Genomic DNA, 17,195 nt, shown 5'->3' on the forward strand with positions numbered 1-17,195 from the left:
TCCCAAATAACCAACCCAAATTCAATCATGACCTCCAATCCTGGGTAGTTTACTTGTTCTCCATTAACTTTGAGTATTTCCCATGAGTGCTTGTTTGTTCCCAGATCCAAGAGATGTGCCATTTGGTAGGTTAATCCATGTAGTAAATTACCACCAGCATGTGGATAGGTCATAGAACCTGGCAAAGTTAACAGGAATACAGGAGAATAAAATAGAATCAGTATCAATGGTATTTGATGGTTGGCATGGCTTGATGGGCTGAATAGTTTGTTTCTGTGTTGTGTCATGTTTATGATTTGTAGAAAATTTTACAATACAGTGCACATATGTTATTACAGTGACATTCAAACTTTTTTTTTTGGTTGATGCAGTCAGGAAAATTTGTCAATAGAAAAAGTAGGTATATGGGGAAGGGAGCCTTGATGAGTTTCTGTGACAGGATTTTCTAAGCATGTGCAATCTTTAGAAAACCTTGCATGTCACCCAAACTATAGAATAATTACAGGTATTAATGCTTTCTCAATCTGCTCTCAAAGGATCAGTCGCTATGTTCAAGGAATGTAATGGACTCGCCATCTCTATTTCTGCCCCTTTACTTTCACTGTTTAGGAAAAGCAGCAACAGACTGCCCTGGAAGACCTGTTATCTGTGGACAGAAGCAGCTTGTTGTCAGAGGTGCAGGACCTCCGCTCACAGCTCCGCATTGCACACCTACAGCAGCAGGAGAAGCTGCAGCTGCTGCAGGATACCCTCACTGGGGCAGAGGAACAGGCCAAAAAGCAGGAGCGGCCACTTCGGAGGCAAGGTATTGTATCCAGTGTGAGCATCCCACATTTTTGCAAACCTTCACATTAAGCAGTCATTGAGAAAAGAACAGTCCTCTGAATTTGATTACTCTTCAGAATGTATGAGAAAGAGAAAAGTGTTTAACAATAAGTTTATTCTTGTATCCTTAAGTACAATATACACATGCATCGAAATTCCAATTTGCAATAGCCATACAAGTACACAAGATACACCAACTACAATAGTATACATAGAGCTGGCAAAGGAAACCAGTCCATTCTCTGAGAATGCAGATTTTTAGAACCTGAATACAGTAAAATCCCTGTTATCCAGATTTCAAGAAACTGGCTTCAAAACTCACAGAAATAAATAGGTAAAAATACAAAAGTTTAAAATTGGTGCGTTTAGCAGTCATTTCGCCACTCACTCAGCACGCAGTCTCAAGCAACCAGAAAATTCACTTATCTGGCATCTAACAATTCTCATAGGTGCCAAATACTGGGGTTTGGCTCTATAAGCAAATTGATATCACTAAAAGTAAGCAAGCAGATGTCAAACTACTCAAAGCCAAATTACTTTGCCTTGTCCTTTAGGAAAAGGAACCTTTCATCCTCAAACTAACCTGGTTTTCCTTTTTGCAGCAAGCCTGAATCAAAATTCGACATGACCTGAATCTTGGGGTAATAGTGCAGTAAGGGGAAGAGAACTGGTAATAGGCTCCAAGGACGTGGGTTGGTGGAATGGGCACAGTGCAAACAAACCCAAAGGTGGAATAATGCAGCATTTTAACAGAAAGAATGAGGAGAGATTATAAAAATGAGCAAACACACCAGAAGCGGGTTCAAGAATAGGGTACTGTAAATATATACATAAAATGCATAGCCAGCACCTTTCTCCCTGGCAATACCAGAGAACATCTTTTTAAGGTGAGTAAATAAAAGCTTAGGGGAGATGTCAGAGGTAGGTGTTTTACACAGAGAATGATGGGTTCTTGGAATGCAGTGCTGGGAATGATGTGGTGCAATAGGGACATTTAAGAGACACTTAGATAAGCACATTAATGTAAGAAAAATAGAGAGTTATGAGCTGTGAAGTTTGGAAGGGCTAGATCAGTGGTTCTCAACCTTTTTTGCCCTAGGCTCCACTTTAATTTTTCAAAAAAACATGGCCCACCATTGCTGGAAAAAAGTTAAATATTCAAAAGAAGTTTTAATTAAATCATTTACTCCAAGTGTATTTCAATGCAGTTAAGGTTGGGAATACGTGAACATATTTCATATTCAACTACTACTTCAATATGTCAACCATCTCAAACACACATCAACAATCGTCACTTCAGTGGGAACCTTGCCCCTGACGATAGCTGCAGATTTTTTTGATTCGAGAGACTAATTTTGTTAGTTTCAACCTTAAATCTCCAGGTTTTGTAATTTCCAGTCAGTTTCTCTTAACTTATAGCAAACCACTAACAGCACTGAAGCCACATTCTGCTAAATAAGACAATGAAAAATGTATCAATAGTTCCCTTGATAAAGAAGACGAGTTTGGGTATTTTCAATATCGTTAGACAGCCATCTATGAAGGTTGAGCTTGCAGCGAACAAGCCGGTGGTCAGTGTGGCATTCCGCGCTGGACATGACCCTGGTGTGGAGCACATCTCGTTTGTCTCTTTCTCACACCAGGACGTAGTCCAGGAAGTGCCAGTGTTTGGATCGGGGATGCATCCAGGTAGTCTTCAGGCTGTCCCTCTGCTGAAAAAGGGTGTTTGTAATGACAAGCCGCTGTTCTGCGCAGAGCTCCCACATTGACCACCGCCAGTGGGCTGATATCGCCTCAAACCGTGCATCTTGGCGCCTCACAGTTCGGCGGGCAGCAACATCCTTTGAAGAAGACTGTAGAGCCCACCTCACTGACAAAAGACAAAGGAGGAAAAACCCAACACCCAACCCCAACCAACCAATTTTCCCTTGCAAACGCTGCAACCGTGTCTGCCTGTCCCGCATCGGACTTGTCAGCCACAAACGAGCCTGCAGCTGACGTGGACATTACCCCTCCATAAATCTTCGTTCGCGAAGCCAAGCCAAAGAAGAAGAGACAGCCATCTCATGGTTCCTTTCACTTTGAACAAAGTTTTCACAGATTCATCATATTGCAACTCAGATAACTCCTCTTGATATTGCACTGGAACCTCAGATAAGTCCACCAGCAATGACTGAATTAACCAAGAGGAGAAATCCATTGCTGTTAAATCACAAAATCTATCATTGAAGTCGGTAACCAACATTTTCAAATGGTCAACAATGACGTTTGTAGCAGTATTAGTTACCTCAAACTTATTCAACCAATAGAATTGACTGAAATTTCTTACAGAAATATTACTTTGGCATAATTTTAGAAGTGTCATGACTCCAAATATCTTTGTTTTTGCATCAACAAGCATCTTATTTGCTACTTGGAGTTACTTGTTCAATGTACTTAGTTTCTCAAAAATTTATGTCAAGTAACTCACATAAACTTTGCTATCTGTTGTTAGCAAGAGTTTCATTTCAGGTTTTTCCTTCAAAAACTCACTGAGGAGATCAAACAGTTACATAAACCTTCTGAAGCAATTTCCCTTTAACAACCACCTTTCTTCAGTGTGAAGCAATAATCTCACAGTTCTGCATTTTACTAACACAAAACTGATTAAACAGACATTCACATTTGGCATTAGTTTTGATCGCGGAATGCAGTATCTTGTGTAGATCAGGGGAAACCTTCTCGGCAACTAAGTTTTCTCGGTGGATAACACAATGCACAACCAATGTGTTTGGATTTTCATCCTTCATTAATTTTAAACATCCTGTTTTTTAACCCATCATAGCAGGTGGACCATCTGCAGCACAAGATACAATATTTCCTTTTGGTACTGTTACTCAATGGCATTGCTCAGACATCTTTGTCATCCTTTTGCAGAACTGTTTTGAGAAACAATGATATTCTGGGTTTAATCAGTTCCTCCCCAATCAAATGATTCTTCCCATGTTTTGCTACAGCAGAGAAATTTCATAGATAGCTTCAAGGGTACAATTCAGGGCTGTAGTTTGTGCAGCGAATAATGAAGTGATTTAAAATATTCCAATTTCAAATTGACATGATGAGGATGTTTTACCCTCAAATGAGCTTCAACACCACCTGCCTTGATTGATTCAATTGTCAAAGTCTGTTGGCATTGTGTACAGCAGGTATAACCCCAAACTTCACGAACTCCACTGAATATTGACGAACCTTTTTGCCTGGTCTGCACTTTTTGAATATACAACAACATGAGCTCCCTGAAACAGATTAATACAACAGTGCAAGCTCCCTGTAACAGATTAATTAATATTTTATTATGCCTTAGAATTGAAAAATGTATTAAAAGTAATGATCAAATGAAAGGAAGAAGACTGACCCTAAAAAAAAAAAGAAAAAAAATACTAGTGCGATTTCTGACATTTTTTTCTTGCAGAGAGTGCATCAAAACTGCGCTAGCCTTGTGCTTTACTTTCTGGGGTCCCTATTTTTATTCAAATTTTGGCTACCCCTCCCTGCCCTCCCCCCCCACCCCCCCACCCATTGATATGCTAGTGCACAAAAATACATACAGATACAGGTGTCACTCATTACTGTTGAGATAATTTGGAATCCTTGTCACCAATGAGATCATTTGGAATGGCTGATAATAAGACCGGTCAGAAAAAATAAAATTCTAATGTTAGCCATGAATAACAACAGTTAAAATAAAAGAAACAACAGAGAAACATCAGAAGAGCAAAAACACATGTTATGAAAATAAAAAGAACAAGCTGATTTTACTTGGAAGTTACCACAATTGTGTTGAACTGACAGTGTTGCCAAGTCACATCTTTCACACCAACATAATGAGTTTATTTTTTCAAACCAACTTTTTAATTATTTCCCAAAATATTCCTTTGTCCCACCTTGAGAATCTACGGCGGGGTACAGTCTGTGCTGTACTGTTCGATGTAAGTTGACAGGACATGTTGAGAATGGGATTTAAAAAGGTGTAGAGTAAGAGAGAAATGAAGATAATAAACCTCATTAAATCAGTGGTCTTGAGGAATGATGCAAAGGTTTTAGAGGGGATGGAAAAGAGTTGCACAAGAGTTAAATAGATGAACTGAGAGGATTCGCTTATTCTCTTAGACCAAAGGAGATTGAGAATGGATTTGATAGAAGTATTAAAAATTACAAAAGATCAGAGTATATTCAGAGTAATTTCTCTCACACACAGTAACAATTTTCAGGTCAAAGAACCCAAAAGTGACATGGGAGAAACATTTGAGCAGGGTTGTTTGGAATTGGAGATTGTGGAGAATCTCAACCTTTAAACTGTTCACGTTGTGTAGAAAATGAGGGTCTGTTGAAAAAGTAATAATGTGATTTGTTATAGCAGTCTCAAAGTTGTGCACAAACTTCACGTGAAACTTTTCTTGGTATGTTTGTTTTGTCCACTGCAGTAGAGTTGATGGAATACAAACTTCAGCAAGAACAGATCATAGCAAATGACATGCAGACCTCCTTAAGAGCAGAACAGGATCGATCAGCTGAGCTCCGCCAGCAGTTGCAAACCGAACAAGCTACAGTGTCAGAGCTGAAGTCAGACCTGTCTGAGGTCACATCTGAACTGGAGGCTTCATTACAGACTCGCCACGAATTGCAGCAAAACCTCCAGAAACTCAGGTTTGTTATCTTGTCCGTGGTGTTGTGGCCACAATCACAAAGCAGCATAAACAGAGTGAATCAGATAAAATGGGATTTGGTCTCACTTGCAAAGGTCATCAAGAGATTCACTGCTGATTCTTGAGAGTAATGTAAAGAACAAACTGAGTTTTTTTCTTTTGAGGATAAATGTCTTTTACAGTAACCTGTGCATTGGTAAAATATTCAAATCGGTTTTAGTTGACTTACAATTTTCTAACTGTCTTTATAAGATTTAAATTTTCAGGCAAGACCAGAAATAGATGATTATCCATGTGAGCTGTTCATCTTTTTAGTTGTTCAAGTAGACTGCCCTCCTTGGCAATAAGAATAAGCTCACCTTAGTCAATAGTTTGTAACTACATTTTATCAATCCTGGCAACATCTTCATAAATGCCCACCTACCTTGAAGATGTAGCAAAGTGTCCTCTTTATATTCTGCTAATCTCTATGTCCAGGAGAGAACTGTAGATATGCATTCTGTTTCTCTGCTCTGCAGTATCATACAATTTGTGGGGTACGTCTTTGACTTCTTGTCCTGCAACTTAATCAGCTTGAATTTCATCTGCTGCTTTTCTGCTCATGGCAAAATCACTCATATCCATTTTCCTCATTGTTACATTATTTCACCTTTAGGTTCTGGAAGAAACATAGATATCACTGTATTTTCCCCTGATGTATTTAACAATAAGGTCAACATATTTTATTCGCATCTCGGGTAAATGAGGATCACAGATATTTTTTTCCCATCATATTGAAGTCTGAGGCAATCTCCAGTGCTCCACCCAAGAAGTTGTGGCCCTCAGAGATTTCATAGTTCAAGAGTAAGATTTTTAGTCTGTGGCAGACTTGGGATTCCACGATTGTGAATGCCCCTTCCCCTGATGTGGTGATCTGTGCTCCTGTGCCTCTCCCTGTAAGGTTCCATTTCCCATCATACCTTTCACATTGGATGATTTTGTCCAGCTCACAAAAAATTTTTGATTTACTGTTTGTGGCTCCCTATTCTCATCTTCTACAAATAATGTTCCTCAGCCCCCATCTCTTGTATCTGTCCTTCTATCTGCTCTAGGGGAGAATTGAATGCTAAAGAAAATGAATTGTTAACTTCAGCAAAGGCATATGATCAGGAACGGCAAAAGGTGCAGCAGTTACAGAACGTGGTGGAGAAGGAGCAGTTATATCACAGAGAGCACAAAGAACAGGAACGGCTGGCTCATCAGGTAAATGTGCTCATTACAGTCTTCTCCCTGCAGCTGTAAAACATGTTCACACACTGATACCAGTGTCAACAGTCTTTTTCAATGCCTCTTAAATATGTAAGATTAAGTAGAAATATTTAAAAAAACTGCATGACCTTGCAGGACTGAAACACAGTCATTGAATGGAGACCATGTTCCTTCTTGATCAAAATGTTGAACTTGTCAGGTTTTTGATTGTCATCTTTCTCGACAGTGTCTCCAGAGTAGCTTACTCCCAATCTGTTCCCATCAAACAGATTTTTATATTTGACCACTGGTGCCATTTTGACTTGACGTATCACGATGCACCATTTGATCATGTAGGGACATATAAACAATCAGAATAATTTTCCTTTGTCCCTGCATCCCTCCTATTCACCTCCATGTTGGACATAAACCTCCCAGGTGAGGCAGAGTTACACATGCACCTTGTCGACTGCACTTGGTGCACTCAATGTGGCTTCTCCTCTAGAATGGTGAGACCAAACTCAGGTTAGGCGCCCACTTCATCGAGCAGTAGTTCTCTGCAAACTGGAACTCTTGGTTGACAGCCATTTTAATTCTATCACCATTGCCATATGGTCTCGTCCATTGCCAGGGTGAGGCCAAATATAAATCTGAGGAACAACATTTCAGGTGGGACACTTAATGCAACGGTATTACAGTTCCAGTGTAGGGTCCGATTCTGGAGCTCTCTGTAAGGAGTTTGTACATTCTCCTTGTGATCTGCGTGGGTTTCCTCTGCATGCTCTGGTTTCCTCCCATCATCCAAAATCACATTTGGTGTGTAATTGGATGGCATGGACTCATAGGCCAGAGGGCCTGTTACCGTGGTAAATCTCTAAATTTAAAAATTAAACAGAACATTGCAACACAGTATGGGGCCTGCAGCCCACAATGTTGTGCTGACCTATACAAACTGACTCCATAACAATTCTAGCCCTTTCCAACCTCACAGCCCATAACCTTCTATTTATTCTAACATCCATGTGCCTGTCAAAGAGTCTTTTAAATGTACCCATTGTACCAACCTCAACCACCACCCCCAGCAATGCATTCCATCCACCCGCCATTCTCTGTGTTAACATATAACCTAAATTTCCTCCACCCACCTTAAACAGATGTCCTCTCATATTGGCCATTGTCATGCTGTGGAAAAAGGTGCTGGCTGCCTCTCATAATCTTGTGCATGACTTATATTGTCGTCTCTCATCCTCTGTTTCTCCAAAGAGAAACACGCTTATTGTTCTCCAATCCAGGCAGCATCCTGGTAAATCTCTGCACCCTTTCTAAAGCTTCCACATCCTTCCTATAATGAGGTGGCCAGGACTGAACACAAAAACCAGAGTTTTACAGAGCGGCAACGCTACCTCACGGCTCGAACTTAATCCCCTGACTAATGAAGGCCAAACTAAAATCTTTAAATCTTCGTAATTACCTTATCATTCAGGATTCCTTTATTGTCATGAAAGGGTAGAGAACATGGAATATTATAAGAAATTGCCTTCTGCCTGCTGTAAGGCAGACAATGAGCTCCCAGTAGTGTTGCCCAGCACTTTTACAATAAGGGAAAGAGAAGCAAAAGGGAGTCCCTTCAGAGTCACTGAGTGTCTGCGGATTCAACTCCAGCGTTCCCACAGCTTCTGTAGCCGCACATACTCCTGTTGGATTCATCGACAACTCCCCAACACAAGGTAACACCATGCAGCTATACACTGGGGACAATTTACTAAGGCAAATTGACCAATCACCTTGCATGTAGGAGGAACAGGGAATGCCCAGAAGGAACTCACATCGACCTAGAAAGAACACACGAGTTCCACAGCAGCAGCAACAGAGGCCAGGAGGTCACGAGGTCTGAGAGGCAGCAGCATTGCCCCACACATTTTGTCCTGAGAGGTGCTTTAATGACAGCACTGCTTCTTATACTCTTTACCTCAGTTATTCAGTGACAGAAAATGTCAGGAAACTGATTGGGTTGACAGGTTTGATTAAAATGGGCTTGACATACATACAGTATACGTCGGCGAATAAGACGGAATTTGAACCTTAAAATTTCACCCCAAAACCAGGGGCTGTCTTATACGCCAAGTATAAAATCCAAACCTTAATATCCTGTGTTTAGAGTGTCCCCCATGGCAATGGTTGCCAGCATAAAACACCTGCATAACTCCTACAGTCCTACCACTACATATTTTTCTACTGAAACTTGCTTTTGGGAAGCTGGATTAATAGTTATGTTATATTAAAACAATCAACCCATCTAATATACCTTTAAATAACAGCACATTTGCAACAGTTGACAAATAGTAAAAATCAGCCAGGGTCTGTTGACATGTCTCATCAGGCCAATCTCAATAAATCTCGCAATGACCAGTTACCGGTACTTTTAAAGTTCCTGAAGTGTGCTTCATGTCAACATTTCTAATATATTACAGTATAATATGAAACATAAGTAAATCAATTTCAAGTAAATGGTAAAATTATACTTGACCCCATGTTTGTTCCAGCAAAAGAACCAATGCCTAAGTGACTAGTGTTTACTTAGCTGTTACTAGTGTTCCCAGCTGGGAACGTTTAATGCATATTATGGGAATTGATAGTATTTTGCCATTACTTGAAATTAATTGGCTAAATTTTAAATAACCAAGACTGTGTTGCTTAATAGTGTGTTAACAGCATCATTCCACTGGTCCTTTGAATGGTTGATGAAGGACTATTGGGGCAGTAAAAGCTCTCTGCAGTTAGTTCCAGACTTGGAATAGTCTTAAACAGCTCAAAACCTACATATTAAGTGGAAATTCTGGGGTCATCTTATACACCTAGTTGCCTTATATGGCTGCCATTTCCCAGTCACTGGAGTAAAAATATTTCCTTGCATGTGTGTTATATCTGGTTATGTGCGTGTTTTGTGCTGAGGACCGGAGAACAGTGTTTCATTGGGTTGCACTTGTGCAATCAGATGACAATAAACTGAACTAAAATTGGCAAGTTAGAATTTAAAAATCATTGTTGGTTGTATCTTGGATTTTTGTGATGGGATAATTGTACAAGATTTGAAGAAACCTTTGTATTCTTGTGGAGTAAGGATGCTGAAAAGTATGGGACAATGTAAGAACTGTTGGTGTTTTTCTTAGGAACTGCAGAAGGCTCTGGAGGAACAACAAGCACACAACCACCAATTGTCTGCTGCCTTCGAGAAGGAGAGGGCAAAGAATAAGAACAGCCATAAAGATATCGAAGCCAAGTTATTGAACAGCGAATCATTGCTGTTGCAGGAGCGCAGGAAGCTGGCAGAGATGCAAGAACTACTGAAAATGGAGAAAAGTCGTTTGACAGAATTGAGCAAATCCTTGGATCATGAGCGCGCTCGGTCCGAAAAGCTATATCAGCTTGTGAATGTTCGCCATGATGAAACTGTGACTCAGGAACGTGCTTTTATTAAGGAATTGCAGAATCAGCTGGAGAAAGAAAGGAAGAGGACTGTTGAACTAGCAACAATGGTTGAGAAAACACAAATGCAAGCTATTTCAGCAAAGCAAAACCTAGAAGATGAAATCCAACTATCCCGGCAAGAAAATCAGAAGGAACGGGATGTCAGCTCTAAATTGAGACTGATGCTGGAGTCTGTTCAGTCTCAAGTTCAGGAGCTGAACCGCCTGCTGGAGTCTGAACGGCAGCATAGCCTTCGTCTGCAAACCGAGCGCGAGAGGCTTCAGGCTAACATTCTGGCAGTCAAAGAGAAAGAGCGATCGAAGGATGATCGAAGAGATCGTGAGAGGAGGCAGGAACAGCAAGAGTTGGCTGACCATGCAAAAGAACAAGAGATGCTGAAAGACAGAATGGTAAGCAATAAATCTATCAATCACTGGAACAAAGCACATAATGTTAAAATTTAATTCAAAACTTAACATTGGATAATATTTTCAGTTACGATACTATTTTAAAAAAAGCTCATCTGTTACTTGTAACGTGCAAAAACTGGTGCTACTGGTATATCCATCAAAAATAAAGATGCACAGTGTTACATGAGGTTGCAGAGATGGAATGGACAATGGACAATAATACTGGACAATGAAGATTTTACTTCCTGAACACTTTTGGGTATATTTTATGGATTTTGGGCTGCTGATCACAAAAATCACCTTAGAATTTTTCTATCTCATACTGTTTTTTAGATATAACCTATTTTTCTGATTTCCTGTCATATTTTAAGCTGTTTTGGTCACTCCAAGCAGGCCTGGGCCTGCACTCAGTGCAGGTGCTAAGCAAATATTGTCTTTGGCCTGGGCATGTTTAGTCAGGATAGATGAAGACAGGCTATAAAAGCAGATCCCATGTACAGATGGTGTGCATTACATTGATATAGATTGAACACATGTTGATGCACATGTCTTCAGGCAATAGTATTGTGGGTGTACTTAACAATAGCTGTGATATATTCTGTTACATTTCTGGCGAGTATATGCTTAAGGCTCAAAGATGTATTATGACTACACTTACTGAGAAAGCCCCAACTAACTAACACTTCCCTATCTCATAACCCTCTATTTTTCTTGCATCCACGTGCCTGTGTAAGAGTCTTTTAAATAGCCCTATTGTACTAGCCTGCACCACTACCATCCCTGGCAATGCATTCCAAGCACTCACTACTCTCTGTGTAAAAAAAAAACTTATCCTTGACATCAACTCTAAACTTTTACTCCACTCACCGTACACAGATATCTTCCTGTGTTTGCAAGTCTCACGCCAGGATAAAGGTGCTGGCTGTCCACCCCATCTAAGCCTCCTACTCTCATCCTTCTCCGCTTCAAAGAAAATAGCCCTAGCTCTGTCATCCTTGTCTTATAAGACATGTTCTCCAATCCAGACCACATCCTGGTAAATCTCCTCTGCATCCACTCCATAGTTTTCACATCTTTCATGTAATGAAGTGACCAGAACTGAACATGATATTCCAAATGTGGTCTAATCAGAGTTTTATAGAGTGTAACATTACCTCATGACTCAAACTCGATCCCCTGACTAATGAAGGCCAGCATACATAAGCCTTCATAACAGCCCTATCAACCTGCATGGCAACCTTGAGAGATCTATGCATTTGGACCCCAACACCTCTCCGTTCTTCCACACTGTTAAGAATCCTGCCACTAACCATGTACTCTATCTTCAAGTTTGACCTCCAAAATGCATCACACTTATCCAGATTGAACTGCATCTGCGACTTTTCCAACCAACTCTGCTTCCTGTTAATATCCTCCTGTTATCTATGACAAACCTGCACTATCCACAACACCTCCAATCTTCATGCCATCTGAAAAGTTACTGACCCATCCCCCTGCTTTCTCATCCAAGTCATTTGGAAAAATCACAGAGTGGAGGCTCCAAAACAGATCCCTGCAGAACACCACTAGCCACCGACCTCCACACAGAATATGTTCCCATCTACTACCAGCCTCTATATTCTTTAGGCAGGCCCATTTCGAATCTACAAGACCCAAGTTTCCCATGCTGCATATTATATTCCTCCTAGGTTGTGAATGTTGGGCTTTCCAAGATTAGGTAACCTCACCCCCACTGTTTCCATCTGTCCTTTAGCTGGTTCACTTCTACCTTTTTCATGTCCCTCTCATGGTCTCCCCTTCCATTCTCTCCACATCTTCCCCTTCATTGGTCCTACCACCTCTGGGCCTTTCCTCAGTTCCTCCCTCCCCCTTCCTATTCCACTTTAGTCTCAATTAAATACCCTGACCTGAAACATTCACTGACTATATCTCTCCAAGGATGCGGCATGACCCACCGAGTCCCTCTTTCTTCTCTTTGTTTACCATGATTCAAGCATCTATGATTTTATTTAATATCTGATTTAGATCTTCCCATAATTTTTCCAACTATTGTACATTGTTCTTTGGCGATGAAAGGAGATGTTTATATCAGTGTGACGCAGCCGCTACATTGGAATGGTATGAGGGCACACTGCTTTTGGAGGGAGCGACATTCACATGATGAAACGAAGGTTTTAAAAAAATATATATTATTTTTCACACTATGAACCGTATTAATCAAAATACACACAAACATTTCCCTCTTGAATATACAGTGTCATTTTCTCCCCTTTTTTCCCTCCTCCCTTCCCTTCCCTCCCTCCCTCCCTCCTTCCCACCCCCCTCCAAACCCATTAAATCTTCAACATATACAATAAAACCATTAAACAATGTCATCACAATGAAAATAAACAAGAAAATTGTGTCATCTACTTTTACACACTGGGTCAGTTCATTTTGTCTTCTTCTCATTCTATCACTTTAGGGGTGCCTTGGTAGGCCCACTCTATGGGTTCCATATACGTTTCCCAAATTTGTTCAAATAATGTGACTTTATTTTTAAAATTATATGTTATTTTTTCCAATGGTATACATTTATTCATTTCCATGTACCATTGCTGTACTCTCAGGCTCTCTTCTGATTTCCAAGTTGACATTATACATTTTTTTGCTACAGCTAAGGCTATCATAATAAATCTTTTTTGCGCTTCATCCAGTTTAAGGCCTCATTCTTTACTTCTTATATTACATAGAAGAAAGATCTCTGGATTTTTTGGTATGTTGCTTTTTATGATTTTATTTAATATCTGATTTAGATCTTCCCAAAATTTTTTCACTTTCTCATATGCCCAAATTGCATGTACTATTGTTCCCATTTTCTTCTTACATTATCTATCTGATAATGTTAGATCCCATTTATTTAACTTTTGGGGCGTGATATATAGTCTGTGTAACCAATTATATTGTATCATGCGTAACCTCGTATTTATTATATTTCTCATAGTTCTGGAGTATAACTTTTCCCATATTTCATTTTTTATCTTTATGTTTAGATCTTTTTCCCACTTTTGTTTGGGTTTATAGCTTATTTTATCGTTCTCTTTCTCTTGCAGTTTGATGTACATGTTTGTTATAAATCTTTTAATTATCATTGTGTCTGTAATTACATATTCAAAGCTGCTTCCTTCTGGCAACCTCAGCCTGCTTCCCAATTTGTCCTTTAAATAGGTTTTCAGTTGATGATATGCAAACATTGTACTGTGAGTTATTCCATATTTGTACTTCATTTGTTCAAATGATAATAAATTATTTCCCAAAAAACAATTTTCTATTCTTTTAATTTCTTTTCTTTCCCATTCCCTAAAGGAAAGGTTATCTATTGTGAAAGGGATTAGTTGATTCTGAGTCAATAATAATTTTAGTAGTTGGTAATTTGTTTTTTTTCCTTTCTACGTGAATCTTCTTCCAAATGTTGAGTAAATGGTGCAGTACTGGTGAACTTCTATATTGTACCAGTTTTTCATCCCACTTATAAAGTATATGTTCTGGTACCTTCTCCCCTATTTTATCTAGCTCTATCCTGGTCCAATCTGGTTTTTCCCTTTTTTGATAAAAATCTGATAGATATCTTAATTGTGCTGCTCTATAATAATTTTTAAAGTTTGGTAGCTGCAAACCACCTTGTTTGTACCATTCTGTTAATTTATCTAGCGCTATCCTCAGTTACCACCCCCCCCCCCCCCACCTTTCCATAAGAATTTCCTTATTATTCTCTTTAGTTCATTGAAGAATTTATCTGTTAAGGGAATTGGTAACGATTGAAATAAGTATTGTATCCTTGGGAAGACATTTATTTTAATGCAATTTACCCTTCCTATCAGTGTGTTAGTGGTAAATCTTTCCAGTGTTCTAAGTCATCTTGTAATTTCTTCATTAATGTCTCTGTAATTTAATTTGTATAGATGGCCTAAATTATTATCTAATCTAATACTTAGGTATTGGATTGCTTGTGCTTGCCATTTAAATGGTGATTCTTTTCTAAACTCTGTGTAATCTGCATTATTCATTGGCATCGCTTCACTTTTATTTGCGTTGATCTTGTACCCTAATATTTCTCCATATTCCTTCAATTTCTTATGTAATTCTTTTATTGATAATTCTGGTTCTGTTAAGTATACTATGATGTCATCTGCAAAAAACTGATTTTATATTCCTTCTCTTTTATTTTTTATCCCTTTTATTTTATTTTTCTGTTCTTATCCGTTCTGCCCATGGTTCTATAGCTAAAGCGAACAGTGAGGGATCTAGTGGACATCCCTGCCTAGTATACCTGGTTAATTTAAATTGGTTCGATATCTATCCATTTATTGTCACCTTCACCATTGGTCCCTTATATAATGCTTTAATCCAATTAATATATTTCTTTGGTAGGTTGAACCTCTGTAATACTTTGAATAAATAATTCCATTCTACCTTGTCAAAGGCTTTCTCTGCGTCTAAAGCAACAGCCACTGTTGGTATCTTATTTCCTTGTAAGTTAATGAACTTACAGGCATTGTCTGTTGTTCATCTTTGCTTAATAAATCCAGTTTGATCTCGCTTTACTATTTTTGGTACACAGTCGGCCAATCTGTTTGTTAATAGTTTTGCTATTATCTTATAATCTTAGTTAAGTAGAGATATTGGTCTATACGATGCTGGTGTTAGTGGATCTTTCCCCGTCTTTGGTATTACTGTAATTATTGCTGTTTTACATGAGTCTGGTAAGTTTTGTGTTTCTTCTATCTGGTTCATTACTTCCAGGAGAGGAGAAATTAATAAGTCTTTAAATGTTTTATAGAACTCTAATGGGAGTCTGTCCTCTCCAGGTGTTTTATTGTTAGGTAACTTTTTTAATATATCCTGTATTTCCTCTACTTCAAATGGTTTCATCAATTTATTTTGCTCCTCTTCTTGCAATTTTGGTAGTTCAGTTTTAGCTAGAAACTCATCTATTTTGTCTTATTTCCCTTCGTTCTCAGTTCGGTATAATTGTTCATAGAATTCCTTGAAGTTTTCATTGATCTCTGTTGGGTTATATGTAATTTGTTTGTCCTTTTTCCTTGATGCCAATACTGTTCTTTTAGTTTGTTCTGTTTTAAGCTGCCAGACTAGTATTTTGTGCGTTTTTTCTGCTAGCTCATAATACTTCTGCTTTATTTTCATTATTTTCTTCTCCGCCTTATATGTTTGTAATGTTTTGTATTTTATATTTTTGTCCGTCAATTCTCTTCTTTTTGTTTTATCTTCCCTTGTTGCTAGTTCTTTTTCTGTACTTACTATTTCCCTTTCCAGCTGTTCTATTTCCCGATTGTAGTCATTTTTCATCTTAGTTACATTACTTATTAACTGCTCTCTGATGAAGGCTTTCATTGCATCCCATAATATAAATTTGTCTTTCACTGATTCCGTATTTATTTCAAAGTACATTTTAATTTGGCGCTCAATAAATTCTCTAAATTCCTGTCTTTTAAGTAGCATGGAGTTTAATCTCCATCAATATTGTCTTGGTGAGATGACCTCCAGTTCTATTCCTAATAACAGGGGTGAGTGATCAGATAATAATCTAGCTTTATATTCCATTTTCCTAACTCTCCCTTGGATATGGGCTGACAACAGGAATAGTATGTTTTATGTCTACTCGAATAATATGAGTATTCCTTCTCCTTTGGGTGTTGTCTCCTCCATATATCCAAAAGTTGCATTTCTGCATTGATTTAACCATAAATTTGGCTACTTTGTTCTTTCTGCTGGTCTTTTGTCCAGTTTTATCCATCTGTGAATCCAAATTAAGGTTAAAGTCCCCTCCTATCAATATATTCCCCTGCGTATCTACAATCTTCAAAAAAATATCTTGCATAAACTTTTGATCTTCTTCATTAGGTGCAAATATATTGACCAAATTCTGGATCTATTATTTCCTCCTCTATCTTGTTTGGTACATTTTTATTGATTAATATAGCTACATCTCTGACTTTTGAGTTATATGATGCTGCCGTTATGTGCCCTACCCAGTCTCTCCTTAATTTCTTGTGTTCTACTTCCGTTAGATGTGTTTCCTGCACAAATGCTATATCAATTTTTTCTTTTTTCAGTAAATTTAATAGCCTCTTCCTTTTGATTTGATTATGTATTCCATTAATATTTATAGTTATATAGTTCAACATGGCCATCTCATACTCTGTTTACATCTCATTTCCGCTTCCTCACCACCACCTTTCCCCTTTTCCCCATTTTCATCTCTCAGTTTTCTTTTTTTGAACTCAATGTATGACAACACTTCTAAAACATAAAATACCTCAACCACTCCCACATCTCAAATTCTCTTAACCCCAATTGTCCCACCCCTCTCTAAGTCGCCCCTTGTCCCTTGCCGGGCAACCACAACTCCCCTCTCCATTCAGACTGCGAACCGTTCACAAGTTTCAACTGATTTCGCAGCGACTGTTATTCTCTCCCACCCAACACCCTCCAGAAAAGACTTTTATCTTCACATTAAAACAAAACTCCCCCTCTTTTCTTCTCTTTTCTTTTTTTTTACCCTCCTCTTTTTTTCCCCCCC

The 17,195-nt window shown here is 38.7% G+C and overlaps 1 protein-coding gene across 1 annotated transcript in view; it reads left to right on the forward strand.

The window, feature by feature from the left end:
* pcnt (pericentrin) overlaps nt 1-17,195 on the forward strand; it is a 239,082-nt gene that overhangs the window by 163,383 nt on the left and 58,504 nt on the right. The window contains exons 42-45 of the mRNA XM_069934046.1: nt 610-805; nt 5,289-5,511; nt 6,602-6,752; nt 9,908-10,615. Of these exons, the coding sequence (XP_069790147.1) occupies nt 610-805; nt 5,289-5,511; nt 6,602-6,752; nt 9,908-10,615 (1,278 nt within the window). The remainder of the gene's footprint in view (nt 1-609; nt 806-5,288; nt 5,512-6,601; nt 6,753-9,907; nt 10,616-17,195) is intronic.

Source organism: Narcine bancroftii, chromosome 4 (genome assembly GCF_036971445.1).
Source record: "Narcine bancroftii isolate sNarBan1 chromosome 4, sNarBan1.hap1, whole genome shotgun sequence".
NCBI classification, from domain to species: Eukaryota; Metazoa; Chordata; class Chondrichthyes; order Torpediniformes; family Narcinidae; genus Narcine; species Narcine bancroftii.